The 20,000-nt window shown below is 43.0% G+C and overlaps 2 protein-coding genes across 6 annotated transcripts in view; one reads left to right on the top strand and one right to left on the bottom strand.

Moving 5' to 3' along the window:
- The window catches only part of LOC138212684 (leucine-rich repeat and fibronectin type III domain-containing protein 1-like protein), a 255,155-nt gene extending 252,235 nt beyond the window's left edge, over positions 1-2,920 (top strand). For all 5 annotated transcript variants that reach the window (XM_069173171.1, XM_069173172.1, XM_069173169.1 and 2 more), the window contains one exon: positions 1,590-2,920. The gene's annotated coding sequence lies outside the window, so the exon portion shown is untranslated. The remainder of the gene's footprint in view (positions 1-1,589) is intronic.
- A 1,183-nt stretch (positions 2,921-4,103) lies between these two features.
- LOC138212641 (scavenger receptor cysteine-rich type 1 protein M130-like) lies at positions 4,104-12,861 on the bottom strand. Its single transcript, XM_069173092.1, has 12 exons — positions 12,790-12,861; positions 11,510-11,545; positions 11,139-11,429; positions 10,549-10,845; positions 10,157-10,471; positions 9,536-9,835; positions 9,123-9,449; positions 8,292-8,594; positions 7,919-8,224; positions 7,395-7,787; positions 5,102-5,187; positions 4,104-4,708 (listed from the first exon to the last, which is right to left on the bottom strand). The coding sequence occupies exons 1-12, from the start codon at positions 12,830-12,832 to the stop codon at positions 4,598-4,600; spliced, it is 2,808 nt and encodes a 935-aa protein (XP_069029193.1). The 5' UTR covers positions 12,833-12,861; the 3' UTR covers positions 4,104-4,597.
- Positions 12,862-20,000: the final 7,139 nt, after the last annotated feature.

Here is a 20,000-nt window from a genome sequence, read left to right as displayed (position 1 = left end):
GGGTTAATTATAGATGTTTATTTGTAATGAATCAATTTATAAAATGCTAAATAATTCATTAAATATTGAGTCATTCAGTTTGTCTTTACATGAGGATAATAAAAAAAATAAAGGTGTCATCAAAATTTACAGTTAAAATAGTGATTTCTTAATTTATCTGTAAACGATTAATTCACCATTTATTGGTGTCAATCAGAGAGGATTTTAAAGTACTCAGGTATGACTTGATTTTGTGTGAAGCTCGTTCTCATCTTCAAGCGCCCCCTGCTGGCCACGTTGCAGCTGGACTACTTACTTGCCTCCCTGCTACCCACAATACAGCATTTTTTTTTTTTTGCCGTCGGCTTTATTTGCCAGACGACATCAGGAAAGGTGTGTGTGTGTGTGTGTGTGTGTGTGTGTGTGTGTGTGTGTGTGTGTGTGTGTGTGTGTGTGTGTGTGGAGGGGGGGAGCACAAGTATGAGCAGTACGGGTTTCAGAAGCTGAAATCTCAGCAGTTGGCTGAACAGTCACTGAGTCATCACTGCTGAACCCCCCATGCCCCCCTCCCCCCACCCCGGACCCCTGCAGATGCCGTGGGTTGTTTTTGTGGTTTTAGACGAGGGAGGATACGTGCGCAGGTTTTTTCTTTTTCGTCCATGAATTGGGATGTCTCAAGTGTGTAGGATCGAAAAACAAAAGAACAAGCACATATTCGAGGAACCTGCAGTCTATAAATAAAAAAGAAAGAAAGAAAGTCCACTGATGACAAACCGGTTTACTTATGAGTAAGAAGACAGACGGGGAAAGAAAGTGAACAGCAGAATAGATTTTCATTTCAAGTACAACTTTGGAGCACTTCAAGTTATTTTATTCAGGACATTTAATGGAAACCAAGAAAGACCTGAGACCTTTTCAGTCACAGCCTCGTATATGTAGACGATCTGATTTCATCTTTGTTTAAATGTTCCCAAACTGCATGTTTAAAATAATAACTTCTACCAAACACCAACGCCTATTTCACTTGGTTGCTTTAGTCTTAAAAGTTACAAAGGATAGAGGGCATGCTGGGAAACGGGAGGGGAGGAGCCCAAAATTAAAATACAGCACTCTGTGAAAATGGCAAACAACGGACACCAAGTGGAAATGAAATGAACTGCGTCCCAGTGTGATACATCAACGCTGCTCAATATAATCTGTAACATTTAATGAACTCACTGTTATTCAGTGTTTTAAAGAACATTTCTTCTCCCTCATTGTGCTTCTTTTAAATTTTTCCTTCGGACCTCTGAGATGTTTCGTGAATATCTTTTATCTTTTAATGATTTATCTCCCCGTCCACCAGCCTCAACATTTAAAACACCTGCTCACATGTTAATGCATCAACTCTGAAGATAAAATAATAACAATGAGAAGAGATTCTTTGTAGTAATTTGTGGTACTTAGAGTGTATTTTGCTGATAAAACTTCAACATTTTTCACTCGTGGAAAAAAACGTCTTCCAACAACTGCCAGGAAAAAAAAAGTGACAACACTAAAAATCCAAAACGTAATGCATCTTTAATTAGATAAATCAACCTGAACCCTTCTCCACCTCCCGTCTCCTTCAGGTGCCCCGACGATCCGGTATTTGACCCGGAGACACGCCCGACCCTCCGACGCCACCTCTCACCGGGACCAGATGTGATGCGGTGATGTGATGACGGCTCACCTGTTCAAGGTCTCCAACGCCGCTGGGACGGACGTGTTGGATCAGGTCAGGACGTGGGCTCTGAAGGAAGTACCCAACAAACTGACGGGGTCTTGAAGGGTCTCTGCTGGTGGATTTAGTCACTGCGTTTCACAGTTGGGAGCTCTGGGAATACACTGAACGGATTTCTTTTGGGGAAAAAAATAAGAATAAAACGTTTAGCGACATTTTTTCCAGGATGTTCTCGAACACGTTTTTTTAGACGACGGTCGTTTCGGTGGCACCTCTCTTCTCTTTCCCCAGCGTACAGTCATATGCCAAAGGATTACAACAATATTACGACAGCATTATTACGATTTCGGGAGATTACGCAGACTCCTGAAAAAGCACACCTCTTGACTATCTCTTAGTGGTCAAAGAGAAAAAACGACATGTTGGGCCTTGGATTGAACGAACAAGCACATTTGTCAACGTCTTGTCTCAAAGCATCAATAACAACCAACTGTCAAACTGCGCGGTGAACTTCTCTGGCACTTTAATCACATGTTTTCATCTCATCGCTCTCATTCTCATGGACAACTGAATAGTATACTCTCCAGTATTACCGACCTAACTCTTCTGGCTGTGGATGACTTAGATAATGTCGAAATAATCCGTGTGTTTGCGTTTCCATGGTGGATTGGTTCTCTCTGTGTCGGAGTATTCAAAAAAATAAAAAATTTAAAAAAAACACAACCGTGGCGTCCCGAGGACGGAGCCCTGAGGAGCACCGGCGGGAACTGATTCAACGCCAAACTGAAAGGCAGCTCTACGTTCGATGGTGAAATATTTGGGAGAAACGCGACAATCTGTTTGGGAAGCAACCGCACGAAGAAACACTGTTGAACTTGACCATAAGTGTTCCTACCACTAAAAAAGATGGCGCTCGAGATCGTTCAATGTTTTAAAAGATGGCCAGCAGGACTCGCGCTGTCCCCCGTCCCCGTCCCCTCCTCTTCCCTTCCCTCCCCTCCCCGCACCCCCTCCCCCGCCCCCCTTTGCCGTTTGACAGTGTCTGTGTTTGTATGTGACATACACCTTACAGTCTTCGATGGTTTGATACCCATGATTTACTTTGAATATAACGAAATAAACGACCACGATAAGGAGAAGAAAAAATACACAACAACACGCGAGATGGGGATTTTATGCTTTCATAGATACAATTATGTGGATTTATAATGAAATAAAAAGGTATTTTTCTTGGAAAAAAAAAACTAATTTGTTGTTGTCGTCCAAATTTCATTCATTCTGTCCATTGATTTTCTTCCACTTTTCCGGCATCAAGTTTTCCCAGATATTTTCCATGAAACTCATTTCAGCCGTTTGTAACCGGTCACTGACCCAAAGTTCGTTATGATATCGCACAAAATGTTTTGATCCTTTCACTTTCCTTTAATGTTTTTAAATCTCACTATAGATAAGAATCTAATTCATTTTCATTTTATAATGATGATGAAATTGTATTGTTAACGTTGTCGAAGAAGGAAGTCATGGGACATCCAGCAGTGACGTCACCTGTTGGTTTGTGAAAGTTATGAATCCTCCAGTTCAGATTCTGTCCGTCGCCATCTTTGCCGTAGTGGTTTGGAGCAGGAAGTGACCATATTTGGACGAGCCGGGGGAGGAGCCAGCGGTGGATCTGATTTGGGAACCTATGCCCCGCCCACCAATAGCGGAAACCTGATTGCACAACAGGCCTGTTAATTTAACTTTGAGGCCTAATATCTCATCAATATTGTGATCATTACAGAAAACTAACAAGAACGAGTAACTTTAACAAACGACACCAAATTGACGATTTGCTTCATCGTGGTTATAGACGGTGATAAATGTTTTCCAGACAGCCTGAGCTGTCTGAACTCAGGGTTGTTAGCTGGTTGTTGAGTTTAGTTTGTTTTTAGGAAAATTAGCTATTTCTCAGCTGATTTTCAGAATAATTTGCCATTTGTTAACTTGTTCCTAGCTGGGTTTTTTGGTGAAATTAGCTGTTTGCCAGACTGTCAACACCGAGTTCGACTGCGACCTTCTGAGGAGAAAACATTCGCCGCAAACCACCTGAACTGTGGCGCCATGGCAACAGGGTTCTCCAACACGACAACACGCGTTAAGTTTCTCGCCCTCAACGACACAATTGTGAAAATTGTTTTGATTTTTGACCTCTCCTCTGAGATTAACGATCTGCTCTCCCACTTGTTCGTCGTTGTCTGCAACGTCTTCTCAACAAACCCGGCGGCAGAGTGAAGTCTCCTAACGGTGACGACGAGGAGGCTGAAAGGGAAAACAATCAATCCAGTGTTCACGGCTCGCTAAATAAATAAAGTGTGAGCGAAAGCTGCTGCAACTGAAAATTATTCACGCAATTCTGTTGATGCGAGTCTCATTTATTGTGACACCGTTTAAAAAAAAAAAAAAAAAGCTCTTCACCTGACGGCAAACGATGTAAACAAACGTTTGTAATTTGCTCCGACAGCTTCAGAAGTTCTTCTCTCGACTCATTTACACATTAAGTGATTTTAAACCCTCCAATTCTCAATGAAATTCTCCCTGAAAAACCACGAGTAAACATAGCAGACGTTCAAGCCAGCAAAATATTATTTTAGACACAAATTCCTACGGTGCAATACGGTGGCTTTCTTAAATTGCAGTATAAAACACGTTAAAACTGAAATTAAAGCACGCATTTTGTTTATTATGACGACGGCAGGAAAACACCAGCAGATTATATGACGTAACAAAAAAGTCACCATATCTCTATAATTATTTACAATAAAGACTTCATTCCCATTGCAGTGACAGTGATATTACTTTTTGCAATAAAGTTATTATGTACTCTACTGAGTGTGTCTAAAAAAGAAAGAAAATCAACAAGCCGTTTAGAAAACCATCCTATTCTGTTCCCGGAGCTCCCGCCTCTTCTTCTTCTCTCCTTTCAGCACCACAGAGGTCATCCAGCTCAATGTTTTCCTCTTGGGTCGATGTCTTCTGCCCTCCGGTGGCCTAACAGAGACACGGCATGTCACAAAAGTAAGAAACTAAATCATTTACATTCTCCTCATTTTCTGTTGAGGTCGTAAACGTGATGTTTTTTTTTACATCTTGCATGTTTTGAGTTCAGTCCAGTCTGTTAACTAAATAATTAGTGTTGATAATCGACGAGAGCTTAATTACATGTTGAATATTTAAGGTGTCAGAGTTAAACATTTCTAATTAGAAGCACACCGGGTAGAGCCTGATCCCCCAGAGCCACATGGAAGGCTTTTAATGTGAAACATCAGAGTAGGAACTGTTTAGTTTTAGTGCAAAGAAAGTTTGTTTTTCCTCACGATATCTAATGCAAAGTGGATTTTGGAAATTCATCCACTCACTACTTTCCATTAAAGTTCACGGTACCTTGCAGCAGCAAAACAGGGCAGCAAGGAACAGCACAAACAGCAGGACGACGACAACCACTCTGATGATGAGATTAGTGGAAGAGGCTGAAAGAGATCCACATGCGTTACATTAACTCATTTGGGGAGTTATTTCTCTTCATTTTAATGTAGTTTAATGTAAATGCAGGTTTGATCTTCAAAAAGGACCAATGCACAGGAAAAGGTGCTCTAAATATGTGCTTGTTGTCTCGGGTTTTCCTTTTTTAAAAACAGCATTTATTGTAATTAGATAAAAGAAAAGATTCAGATTAATGAGTTAAAAACTTGTTTTGGAGTCTGTTTTCAACAGTTAAATTTGTTTGTATGTTCCAACAGGTTGAACCACGGACAGACATCAGGTAAGGTTGCATGTTGTTTAACATACTAATGTCACCTGCAAACCGACGCTAACAGTGAACGATCAACATTTTCCTCAGACGCAGGCTATTATCTAAGTTACGAAGAAAAACCTCTACGTGACATGAATGGCATTATATTATCTTAATATCCAACACAAAATGAACTTCCATGACCTCTGACCTTTCTGCAAACATCAACAAACACGTTACAACTCACGAGCTCTGGGTTTACGGAGAATTTCAAGTTCGGGGGGAAAAGACTCGCGATAGGTCAGAACCGCCCATGTCCCCGCCCCCTTTAGGTAGAAAGAAAAGTGACACTCGAGGTGTCCTACGATGGCACTTTCCGAGCTACATTACAACCCCCAGCGTCCCGTTGTCTTCCCTTCGTATAGCTCGGTGTCATGAAGCCATTCTATCAGGGGTTTTTTAGGACATGTCCAGGAACAAAAAACAATATTTCACATTATTGTTGGTGCAACCGACTACACAGCAAATCTGGCGTGGCGTTATTATTTAACCTTCGTGCTGTCTTCGCGGACACAATACGAGATCTGCCTTCGTCCGGGTCAAATTTGACCCGTAGGACAAAAGGTGCTACAATGAAAAATGTTCAAACCTCATCATCCAACTTGATTCCAACGTGTTGACACTGGTTTTACACTTTTTTTAATTTTTTTTTTTATTTATGGTCAATACACCTTATTTTTATGAAATTTTTATGAAATTTTTGAGTACAAAATAAGTGCAAATTGTGAATTATTTTATTATAATGAAAATTAAATCGTAATTTATTGATGGATTATCACAGACTGGTGTCTGTCATAGTTTAGTCAGAATTTTTTTTTTTGAAACCATTTCATATTTTCCGATGTCAGCAAATAGTCACACCTGTTGTCCTTCTGTTGTTAAATCTGACCCGGTCGGGTTTTTTAGTGGTTGTAAGGTATAATGGAAAATACATCACAAAATATTTGGTCAAATCTCGTCAGCCAAATTCACTCCAACTCACTGACACTGGTTTTACACTTTTAATTTTTTAGTTTCTTCTGAAATTATAATTCATTTTTGAATAAAAAAGAAGCCCAAATTGGTCATTATTTTTAGGATAAATAAGATTAAAGGAACATTTCTTGATAGAATATCACTGTTTGGTGCCCGTCATAGTTTTATAAATGTTCTATTTTTTTTTTTTTTGAAACAGTCTGATTGGATATTTTATAAAACATAATACAGAAATTATCGCCAAATTCTGCAGAAATCTTTTTTTGTGAACGTCATTCCACCTCAACACAACTCATTTGCACACACCTGGTGTGTGTGTGTGTGTGTGCGTGTGTGTGTGTGTGTGTGTGTGTGTGTGTGTGTGTGTGTATAGGTGTGTGTGTGTTTTGGGGGTTGTCGTCTTGTCAGGGAAATGCTAATGAAAGGTGTAGTTAGAACAGATTGTCATGTGGAGGTTTGAACTTGGGGAACGGGCGGTCGCACCACCGGGTCATTTGTGACCCGCGAGGACCACAGATGTTACAGATGTTATATTTTCTTTTCAACCAGCTATAGTTCACTGTAAGTTGTCATTATTGATTTTTGTTTGTTTGTTGTTGTCGTTGTTATCTTCGGTCAATTAAGGAAATTAAATGACAAATAAATAACACATTTATGATCAAAATGGTTTTGAAAACAGGTCACGAAAGACCCGAGTACAGCAGGAAGGTAAAACCGGTTCGTTTAAAGTAGAAGTTTGGAGAGAAAAGTCTCAACTTCCCGTTAATTCACTGTTGCGTTGCAACATGGGGATTCCTCTGTTTCTCCGTCAGGGGAAGTGGAGATCTAACAGACTTTAGCAAAACGGTAGCAGGAAAACGTGAAGACGCTGCACCGCGATCGTGGGGCCCAGATTCTCCGGGAAGTTACCTGAGACGGCGAGGTGCAGCGGCGGGCTCGTAGAGGAGAAGTTATGGGAGAAAACGTAGACGTGATAAACGCAGCTGTAGGTCCCTCGGTGGGTGTGGTCTGCCGCGGAGAACAGGAAACGGGCGGTGTGATTGACGGTGTGATTGATGGTGTGATTGACGGTGTGATTGACGGTGTGATTGACGGTGTGATTGACGGCCGGCAGGCTGTAGCTCCGTGACGCGGCCGATGCGGACAGGTGGAGCTGGAAGGAGCCTCCCGGGTACTGTGGTGCGATGGAGCAGCCGATGGTGAAGCTGGAACCCAGGAGCACCTGAAGAAGCCCCCGCTGCTCCACCTCGGAAACTCCACCCGCGTCCTGAGAGAAGGAGATGTTCGGCTGAGCAAGCAAGTCTGTGAACACATTAAAAAAAAAAAATGTCAAGAATGTAAAACTCCTCAAGCTTTTGTAATGGCAGCAAGCGTAGAAAACGAAGACCTCATTCATGTGGAGAAAACCAAACGTGGAGAAGGTCAAAGGTTACCTGAGCAGATCACCTCCAGTCTGTTGTTGTTGTTGTGCGGTTCAAACGGTGCCAAACACTCCCGCAACACAGAATCAGACTGAATACAAACATCTCTGATCATCCAGGCAGGTTTTGACAAAGATATCGGTTTAATATTAGCGCTAACGACAGACCCACAGTCCAGTTGCTGACACACCAGGGCCGCTACCTTCTGCTCCCAGTTCTTAACATAGCTAATCAACAGTCTCCATTTTCCATGTTGTTCCATCTCCAGCGTGCCGTCGCAGCGACTCGTTCCTCCGAACAACCGGACGCGATCCGGCTCTGAACGGAGACAGAAGTTATTTTCATTCTCTTGGAAGATCGAGTCATATCAAAGCTCCTCTTTTACCTGAACAGGTGAGTCCAACAGCTTGACCGGGTGAGCAGGTGTTTGATGATCCTGAGCGTTTGCAGTCTGAGAGAACAGACTCGCCGCCTTCACACTGGAGCGCTTCGCTCCGTGCCGGAGGCTCCGCCTCTCCGTAGAGTCGCCCGACGAAGGCGGAAGGAGCCCCGCAGCCGAGCTCCCTGCAGACCACCGCCGCGTCCTGCAGGTCGAAGGCGTCTTCGCACACCGAGGACCACGACCGGTTGGACTTCACCTCCAGTCGGCCTGAACACAGACTCGTCCCACCGACCAGCCGGACCGACTCTGACAAATAAAAAGAAACCTCACGTTACCGACAACCTTATTTCCCAAACCGATGAGATTTGCGAGCCGGTGAAGCTGCGGCTGTTGTTGTGAAAAACCGTCCGATACAAATGCAAAATCCTGCAACTGTGAGGTTGTTCGATAAAAAGCTAACGATCGATTTACTGTGCGCTTGAAAAAGAGGGCACGAAAACACAAATAATTTCTCAAGTGAAATGACCAAACTAAGCCTTCCAATTCGTGTTGGCTTGGTACGACTCATCGAGCCACGATAGCACCGTTTAAAGGGAATACGGCAGAATTACCCTTTAATGCACCATTTCATGTCTTGAAGCCCTTTTAGTGTTGGTTGATGCATCTGAGCGGTCACTTTACGAGCACTGAACCTCTGCTTTGACAACTCGTGCTTGCAAACTAAGGATTGCCCAATTTACATGTTCTCATTCCTCCAGGAGATTTCTCTACAGCTCCGTCTAATGAAGCCGACAGACGTCAACTCTTCCTGTTTGAGCTGTATGACATCGTTACCTGAGCAGGTGACTTCCAGACATTCGTTCGAGAAATGGGACAATAAGAGCGATGCACATTCCCGCACTGTAGAGTCGGACCGACCGCAGGAAGACCAGATCCTCCACGAACCAGCGTTGCGTGAACCATCGAACCAACGTTTTCGTACTGATGTCGAGATAGCGGCGCCGCAATCCAGGTTTTTACACACGACGGCTGCAGACGTCAGATCCCAGAGAGACGGGTTCCGGAAATCCTGTTCTACCGGTCGCCACTCTTCCCCGCCTTTGATCTCGAGTCTACCGACACAGCGGCTGGTTCCTCCAACCAACCGGACCTCGTCGGGGTCTGAGCCGATGCAAAAGAGTAATTAGTAGAAAAACAAACAAACTGGCATTAAAACATTTTGGCAGATCAAAGCTGTCCTGTTCTACCTGAGCAGGTTAGTTGAGCAGATTTTCCAGGTGAGCAGGTGTCGGCAGATGAAATCCTGCAGTCCAGGAGAGAAGACTCGCTGCCCTCACAGTGAAACCTGTCGGACCACATGGGGGGCGCTACTTCCTCGTACGGCGCCCCCCGCAGGACCGAAGGAGCCCCGCAGCCGAGCTCCCTGCAGACCACCGCCGCGTCCTGCAGGTCGAAGGCGTCTTCGCACACCGAGGACCACGACCGGTTGGACTTCACCTCCAGTCGGCCTGAACACAGACTCGTCCCACCGACCAGCCGGACCGACTCTGGACGGAGACAACGGCAGACGGAGAATTGGACCTCGCAAAGTGAAGCAAAAAAACACATTCATTGCATCTCAGAAACGACCCTTAAGGTGTCGGATGAACACCAAAGCTTTTAATACGGCGACCGGTTCCCTCGAAGAAGGTCGTGTATAAATGACATCTTGTGTTGCGTTCATTTCTGAGGACGAGTGTATCTACGACTTTATTCTCGATGGCTTCTTCTGGATCTATCGTGGTTTCAGATGGTACATCATTTACATTTGAACTCGGTTAAACAAAGAAATGTGCATGTTGACTAACTGGTGCTTTTGCTGCTGTTACCTGAACAATTTATCTTCAACGTGTGACGGTCTAAGCTCTCCTTGGTAAACACACATTCCCTAACTGTAGACCCAGACTGAAGACAAGTTAAGTCGATCTGCCATACAGCAGTATCCGGCATATGTTCATTCATTTCCCGTTCACGCCATGTTGTAACGGCAGAGCCGCAGTCCAGATGTCTGCACACTGCATCGGCTGCCTTTAGATTCCAGTTAGAAGTGCGGTCGTACACGTTTTCCCAGCTGCCCTTTTGCAGCACACGCAGATCACCGGCACAGCGGCTGGATCCTGCCTCCAACCGGACGGTGTCGGGCTCTGAGCAGACAAGAGAAATTGGTCAAATAAAAAAATAAGTAGATGGACTCAAATCAAAGCTGCAGCTTCACATCTACCTGAGCAGGTGAGTCTCAGAGGTGAGTTGGTGTTTCTAGCTGAATCTGAGCTGTCGCAGACCAAGAGATCAACCTCACTGCCGTCACACTGGAACTCTTTGGACATCATTTCGGGCTCTTCTTTTCCGTACGGCGCCCCCTGCAGGACTGAAGGAGCCCCGCAGCCAAGCTGTCTGCAGACCACCGCTGCATCCTGCAGGTCGAAGTCCTCTTCACACACCGAGGACCACGACCGGTTGGACTTCACCTCCAGTCGGCCTGAACACAGACTCGTCCCACCGACCAGCCGGACCGACCCTGGAGAGGAAGAACGACACAGAAACAGATGCAAAGATCCTTTCAGTCTGTGGAGATGGAGATGATAATAATAATAATAATAATAATAATAATAATAATAATAATAATAAACTTTATTTGTAGAGCACCTTTCATACAAGAAATGCAGCTCAAAGTGCTTCACAGCAAAAAAAATTACATGGTGTTTCACATAATAACAGATTTAAAGAAACATTTAAAAATATAGAAAAGAAATGAGAATCAGATAGAATGCATAAGAACAGATCACCATTTTAATTTAGTGTTTTTGTTACCTGAGCAGATGATCTTCAAACTCGTATTCATAAGAATGGACCTTTTTGTTAAACATTTCCTCAGTCTAGATTGAGACCTGAGACAGGACCACTTCATGCTCCCACGAAAAGAGTCCGGCCATTCGGAGGAAGTCTGAACCGCGGTGCCGCAGTCCAACCGTCCACAGACTACATCTGCTAACTTGAGGTTCCAGCCGTTATCATCCACTTCACTCCAAACCCCCCCCCTCTTCACCTGCAGCCTGCCAGAACAGTTGCTGGCTCCTCCCACCAACCGAATATCATCCACCGCTGAACAGGTGAGAGCACAATTAGTGAAATCATTCCTTTGTTTAAATTCTGCGCTCTCACGTTTGTTTGTTTGCGTTTACCTTCAAAAGCATCGTTTCCTTCAGTCCGGAGACCTGCTGGAAATCATAAAAACATAAAACGCTCATTCTTATTTGTTGTTAGCTGGACAACGAAGGCAGAAAAAAAACAAGTAGAAACACGGTGACCTTTGACCTCTTAGGCAATCCCAATCATATTAGTTCACCATCAGTGAATGTTTGTGCCACATTTGAGGAAAATCACCAGAAAGGGGACGACGTACCGATATCAAGATTATCACGTTTTACAATGGAGGGGAAGGAGGTTGTGTTCACAGGAACAGACGGACAACCTGGAACCGTTTCACCAAAAAAGTTGAAAATCCTAAACTGTTAGTGCAATTAAAAAAAAAAGAAAAGCGTTGTGAACAGTTATAGAATAGAATTTTTAAAAGCTTGTGTTTCCGCAAATCATTCGTGTTGAACATAAACAAGTCCACTTAAGCATTAATATAAAAATATACGTGTTGCCCAGGTTAAAAACATGCATAAATGAGGGGGTTAAAGAAATAGATTTAATAAATACATAAATACATTTAAAAAAAAAAAAAATCTGGTTAAACTACATATTTCATTTGTGTGATAAAATGTCGAACCTGCAACGTTTTATTTTGTATTTTTACTCGTTAATTTTCCGCCTTAGTTTGGTGTTGTTACTGGTGTGTGCGTTTGTTTTTGTGTATCAAGGTCACAGTGAAAAGTGTCGAGGAAAGAAATCTGTTTTGGTTTAAAGTGAAGAACACATTTATTTCCTTTTCTTATATTTCATTCATTTTGGCTTAAATTAAAAGTGGGTAAAAGAAATATCGTATTTAATTTTAAAAACCGGTTTCTGGGTGTGTTTAGTACTCGTAAAGATTAAAGGGTGAGTACACACATTTAGTCTCTACTATATATAATAATACTCTATATAATATAATATCAGTCTGTTCAGTTATGTCTGTCGGGCTTCTTCATTGATCCGAGACTGATAACAGATAATTAGTTATCCGAACACAATTTAATGACGTGAAGAATTCTACCTGCAGATGTTTTGGATGGTCGACGGGCTGCATGTGGAGCATCACAACACAACCTGACATATACAACACACAACTAATTCCTTTCTTTGTCGTCGAGAATCTGAAGCTCGTATTTGGACTTTGGACACGTCGAACATTAGTAATCTCCGCTGTAATGATCTGAAACCTCGATTCACGAGGATGTTTGTTTTTTCCGGTTTAAACCAGCCGCTTCAGTCGGTCCAGAAACGTTTTTGCTGTGTGTGAAACAGGACGTCCTACCTGCGCTCCAGAGCAACAGGAACGTCGCCAGCGCGCGATCCATGTCCGACTCGATGCGTCGTCCAAACCGGCCGCTCATCAGCTCCACATGTCGGGGTGTGTCGGTCAGCTCTCCCTCTCTCCCTCCCCCTCTCCCTCCCCCTCCCTCTCTCTTACTGCAGTCATCAGATAGTTCGTTTCCTGTTAATCTCTTCATCATTTCTTCGTGTGGTTTTTTGGGCACGAGAGCAGGAAGCTGCCATCGATATCTCGCGCTGACGTCCTCTGGCCTCCGCGACGAGAAACTTCAGTGGCATCTCGTTCAAGTGTGAAGGTTTCCGCTGTTTGGCAAAATGTTGAGCTTGGAACTAAAGTGCTTTGGAAAGAGCTGCATGTGCAGCAGCAGCATCCTCGAATTCTTTCACTGACGGAATAAAGCTGCTGCACATCGGACGTGAACTCAGCGAGACCTCACCGGCCACGTTTTACACTGACAGATATCAGCAGAGAAAAGAAACATCAACATGCAAAATAAAGTCAGAATATGGCCGAAACATTCAGCTGGTTTAAAAAAAAAAAAAAGGTTAAAACTTCCTTCACTTTCAGGAAAAAAAAGTAAAAATGCTTTCTGTGCTCCTGAAATGTCAACAAACTATTTTACCTGAGAAGAAATGAACATGAAGTAAAGTAGGAACAAGTCACTGACTGATCAACCTTTTAATCAATCACACAAAAACAAATGGCTTCTGAGAACAGTTTATTCTTCATAAAAAACAAAGAATGAGTCATAGAATGAAACGATCACATGAAATGTGAAATAGAAAGAGTCAAATGAAATGACTTCCTATGAGAACGAGCTTTCTGCACTCTGCACTTTTTTTTAAATGATTTTTTAACTAAAGTACAAATAAGTGCTTCCAAAACTTTTTGTGAATAATTATAAGTCAACACACTAAATGCAAAAAAGGAGCAAAGTGCATTCATTTACAACTGAGAGCTGTTGTGCAACTAATTTAACAACACGATAAAAAAACAAAAACATTTCCCATCATCGCCGTCACTTCTGCTATCTGAGTCTTTCTGACTCCAACTGAGTGAGGACTTATTTTTCTGCTGAGTTTTTTACTGAGAACATTTTCAGCAGAATAAAAACACGAGTAAACAAAATATTATTTAGACACGTAAATTCCTGCGATACAATACGGTGGCTTTTTTTAAATTGCAGCAATAAAGGTACATTTACTCTTCTGAGTGTGTCTAAGAAAATATAACATCTGTAACATCTGTGGTCCTCGCGGGTCACAAATGACCCGGTGGTGCGACCGCCCGTTCCCCAAGTTCAAACCTCCACATGACAATCTGTTCTAACTACACCTTTCATTAGCATTTCCCTGACAAGACGACAACCCCCAAAAAACACACACACCTATACACACACACACACACACACACACACACACACACACACACATACACATACACACACACACACACACACTCACACACACACACACACACACACTCACACACACACACACACACACACACACACACACACACACACACACACACACACACACACTCACACACACACACACACACACACACTCACACACACACACACACACACACACACACACACACACACACACACACACACACACACACACACACACACTCACACACACACACACACACACACACACACTGTGGAATATAGATCTGCTTAGTGCATATGAGGGCTCATATGTTGTACGCTAATACAATATAATTTGGGTTGTCTTCCACCTAAAAGTCATGTATATTAATGTATTCTTTGTTGGTTGGTGGAGGTGGGGGTTGTCTTCCTTCGCCCCCTGGAATCCTCCAGACAGCCATCTGATAATGCCTCAAAGAACAACTGTATGTGACCCCACAGGTTGCAGACCTCCTACTGTGACCTTTTGGTTTGGCCAAGCAGTATCACTCACATTTACATACACAGCCTTTTGTCTACACCTTAAGATCGGTAGTGATGGTACGACCTATATGTAAGTGATATGATATGATATATATATATATATATGTGTTGTATTGTTGTAAACATATCCTAGCACAGAAGCTCAAAATATATACTGACTGTAAGCATTGTAGAACACATTGCTTATGCAGGAACTTATCACATTGGGGTCACAGTGGGGTGCAACTCACTATCAGATCAAAAGGGGGATGTGGTTCAAACGGAGGACAGTGGAAAAGTACTGAGACAAACATACTATGCAAATGTTCCCGACTCACTGTAGGTAACACCTCTTCCTATAGTATAAGTGTATGTGCCGGAAAGGGGGAAGTCAGAATCCAACAAAGAGACCTCAGGTTGATGTTGGGCTCTCCAAGATATCTTGTAAACTACGCTTAATAAAAATCAACTAAGACCGGTAAATGCCTAAAGACTGCTTCTATCAACGGACTCGGGGAAAACAATTGGGGACAACAATTTGAGATACAACAATTTGGGGGCTCGTCCGGGATAGAGGCATATTCGGACCTGATTCAGTGAAGCACAGGCACTCAGAGACCAGGTCGACCGCACGAAGGTAAGCAGAAAACCGAGTTTAAACTGAATTTCTGCGATTGACTACTACTAAAAAAGTCTCTGTGAATCTGTGTAAACTGAATCGCTAAAAAGGCTAAATAAAGTTGTGGAGAGCGGAATCTCTCGGGAAGAGAAGCGAGTAAAGTCCAGGTCGTGGCGGACCAAACCAGGGCCTGACGGGGCACTGGTAAAGCTGGGTGAAAGGCCCGGGGGAAGTAAGGAAGCCCCCGAATTAAGTCCTGGTGGTGGCGGACCCTACCAGGGTCTGACGAGGCCTTGGCAAGCGCTGGGTTAGAGGCCCGGGGGGGATTTCAGGAACCCCCCGAATTCTGTGGGTTGGAAGACCCGGGAAGCGTGAATCTGAACAAGAGAGTTAAAAAGAGTTGTAAAATATAATACTCAGAGAACGGCGACTTTCAAAAATAGAGTGGTTGAAATGCCCGGGGAGTAAATCTCTCAAAAATAGAGTGGTTGAGATGCCCGGGGAGTAAATCTCTCAAAAATAGAGCTAAATAGAGCAGTAGCGAAGCTCAGAGAGCGAATCTCTTAGAAATAACGTTAAATAAAGCTGTAGTTTTAATACTGGGAGAGCGGCGTCTCTCAGAAATAGTGTTAAATAGAGCTGTAAGTATAATACTGGGAGAGCGGTGATTCTCTCAGAAATAGCGTTAAATAGACCTGTAGCTTTAATACTGGGAGAGCAGTGATTCTCTCAGAAATAAAAGTAAGTAAGTGGAGCACACGCCAGGAAAGGCGTGGGGGAAGGGTAGCAATAGAAAGACAAAGGAAGTACAAAATGGAGGGAGAATTTGAGGGTGAGATGGACAACAGTGGCTGGGGACCCTATGAGTACCAGATGCAGCTGGTGCTGGCAGGAATGGGTACTGCAGCAGGCGATAAAAAGGAAAAGATAAGACAGAAGAAGTTGGAAGACTGTAGTAGAAGATGTGGTAAAAGGAAAAGAAGAAAAAAGGGAAATGTGGGTGGCTTCCAAGAACTAAGCAAGTTATATAGAGACATCCAGTCTCGGCAAGTTCTTGTTCTGTGGGGACAAAGGGTGGTGTTGGTGAAGAAGTGAGCGTGAATTAAAAGATTTGTGGTATCTGGGGTGACCCCTAGAGTGAGACCGGACTGAATTTATTCAGCCTAGAAGCTTGTCTCACTAGATCCACAAATTGACCTAAAGGAGTCATTCACACTCGATCTCCACGTGTGTGTTGAATTATCACTGTGTGGTAGTGTTGAATAAACAGTAAAAAACAAATTAAAAAAGGAAAAGGAAGAGATGCAGGATAGGAGAAGAAGTTTGCATAATATGGCATTAGTAGGCGGAGCCACACAGCAATTGTGGGAGAGTAAACGGAAAGAGCAGGTGAAGAAAGGACTAGATGAACAAAATTACTGAGAGAGAAGGATAACATAAACAGAGGCAGAATCTCAGTCAGAAATAACAAAAATTGAAGTAAGCAAAAAATAAAATCAGAACACAGTAAAACTAACGCTGAAAGATCGCGCTAAAAACTTAGAACAACGGAGACAGACAAATGACTAGAATAATCCAGAACATAACAATATATAAATAAAAGAACGGGAACAATTAATAAAAGTGATAGTTAAAAAAACGAAATAATAAAAAAAAAAGATAGAGAAACAATATGGTTAAGAAAGCCAATTAAAAAAAAAAAGAGAGAAACAAACAAATATGGGTTAAAAATTGAAGAAAATACATGAATAAACAAGAATAACCTAAGATAAGTGATAGCATAGAGATAACAGAGGAAAAAGCAACAGGAGGAGGAGCTGAGACAGGCACAGGCTCAGCTTTTAAAATTCCAATTAGATGACGCCAGACGCAAAAGCTACTGATAAGTAAAAAGGACACAAAACAATGGGGAGAGTAAGGGAGAAAATTAGGTTAGAGACAGCAAAATCTGCATCACAGCCCCGTGAGAGCCCAAAGGTGGGAAAATCAAACAAACCCACAGTAAAAACAAGAGATATTATAAGATGCAAAGATCACGGACAGATTGAGAGGGTTTGGGTGTGGTAGCCAGAGAGGGAAGCAGGAGGACTCTACCAGTGCAGAGGAAGATGAAACTCTGCGACAACACAGTCAAGACACCCTGAGAGCAAAGGAGGCAATACAGCAGACCAGCACCATGTCTGCACCGCAAGAAGTGGACAGAGAGAGTGAGGACAGAGACAAACAGTCCTCCTCGGAGCAACCACAAGCAACAGGCATCAAAATAAAGACCAATAAAAAAAGAAAAGACACTGAAATCATGACAAGAGGCAGTAAAACACCGAGATGGATCCGGTGGCACAAGTACAGGAGGCACGGACAATCTGGGTGTCAGAAACAGTTGGCTGACCTCAACAGACTCCACCGACTCGAACTCCTTTTATACCTGTCACGTGATCACTGCTAAGAGACGCTAACAACAGAATGCTACAGGGGACAAAAGGGGGCGGTGATGTAGAAAAATGCGTTAAACAATCAAACAGGAAGTCTGATGAACCAGCAATTCAACTTCTGAAACAATAACTGTCTCAGAAGAATAGTTGTTTGATTGGATAAGATAAAGTAAAATAAATCAACTTAAAATAACATGAGATTAGTTAGAGCTGAGTTAATAGAAAAGATAGAACGAAGTTAAGAGATCAAAGTTAAGGATAAGATAGATCAAAGAAAATAAGAGAATACTAAGTTTTAAGACGTAAAAGTTAAAATTTAAAGGGGCCCAAAGACAGTGTAGTATAGGAGAGCGCTAGTCACACCAGAAGTAGAAGGGCGGATTAGAATAAGTAGATAAATAATAATAGAACCACAATATAAATAAAAGAAAAGATAATGAGCAAAAGACTATGAGGAACCTTACTGCCGCCTTATTCTGGACCGCGCAGGCGGCAATGGTGTTTTTATCACTAAAAAACACTCTAAGCACTGTTTCTGATTTTGCTGTCCCTGACTACAAAGTTCCATTATATCTGGATGTTTCTGAAACAGCCCAGACAGAAAATGGTGTGCTGTTTCAGAGAAAGGGGGGGACAGGAAGGTGTTGATATACACAAGTGTGAAACAGGAAGGTGTTGATGTACGTAAGTGTGACACTAGATGCTACAGAGAAGTGATACTAGATGCTACAGAGAACATACACCCCCATGCACCACACTCATACAGTACGTGGACGACCTATTACTGGCCTCTGACACAGCGGAGGATTGCCTCACTGACACACGGACACTCCTGTTGCATCTCTTTACACACGAGTTTAAGGTTAGTAAAAACAAACTACAAGTTGCACGACAGCAGGTGTCATTTTTGGGTCGATTAATATCACACCTGCACACCGAACATCAATCCTGCACCACACAAAGTCACTGACAGTCAAAACCATGCTCTCGTTTCTGGGCCTGATCGGATATAGTAGACACTATATACCTGATTTCACATGCCTCACCCAGAGCTTACGTAACATGGTGAGAGAGGTGGGCATGCATAATCTCACTGGGCCGCTGAAATGGACTATCACGGCCGAACAGGCATTCATTACACTTAAACAATTATTAGCCAACTCGTCCGAGCTGGCATTGGCGGACTACACTCTACTCTTTTATTTGGATGTTTCTGAAACAAACACAGTTGTAAATGGTGTGTTGTTTCAGAAAAAAGGAGGTGATAGGACAATATTGACATATTTAAGTGTCATGCTGGATCCAATGAAAAAAAGGCATCCATCATGCACAAGACATGCAGCAGGAGTAGCCAAACTCATTACAAAATGCGCGCACATAGTCATGGGACACCCACTACACATCCTAACATCACATAGCATAGTGGCATATGTGAACTCACAGACTTCTACCATGACATCACTGAGACAACAGCGACTCTCAAAAGTCTGGAAGCACCAAATCTGGTGTTCACACAGGAAGGAATCAACATGGCAGACAGAATAGGAGAAGGACTGGTACATGAATGCGTACGACGAGTAGAAGTAGAGGACAAAGCCAGCACTGGAACCGCAGTGGACCCTGGAAGAGGCGAGCACCGACGTCGCCACAAACACCTTGAGCCTGGCTGGGCCAGAGGACATCGCATCAAAAGGGGCAGAATAATCCCCTCAACGTTTAGATACCGAGACAGTCTACTCTCGGTATTCGAAGCAAGAAAACAACCGACTCGAACGAGGGAGGGCTCGTTTGCATCAAGTGTCTGCCACGTCACTAGAAGATTGCAAGTTGATGATCCACATATATAAATTTATGTTTTGCTTGGCTATTGATACCTGTGCTGTTAATTGATGCAATAATTCTGTTGACAAATTAAGATGAACAAGAGAACCAGCCTCTGGGGTGACTGGAGATGAATCATGGCCTTGGGACTCATCTCTGCAGGTGTAGTATGTGTCATAATATGGGAGACAGAGGTTTCAGGTGTGCCATTGGGACCAGAGGAGCACCATAACTAGACAAGGGCACTCATCAGACGAAAAAGGGAACAACCACGCCGGGTACAGTTCACCCGAAGAACACAGACAGAGAAAAAGATATCAGGTCGTATGTAATAGTTGTGAATGTCATCTAGCTTAGCATTTTTTGTATTTTTGTGGTTAATAATACCTGTCAAAATGGTGATCTCTTAAATTGAGATCAA

The sequence above is a fragment of the Embiotoca jacksoni genome, unplaced genomic scaffold, assembly GCF_022577435.1.
Source record: "Embiotoca jacksoni isolate LCO1_2020_lvr unplaced genomic scaffold, fEmbJac1.0.p SCAF_58, whole genome shotgun sequence".
NCBI lineage: Eukaryota > Metazoa > Chordata > Actinopteri > Embiotocidae > Embiotoca > Embiotoca jacksoni.
Note: the sequence above shows the minus strand (reverse complement) of the source record. Positions and strands in the feature narration are given on the sequence as shown.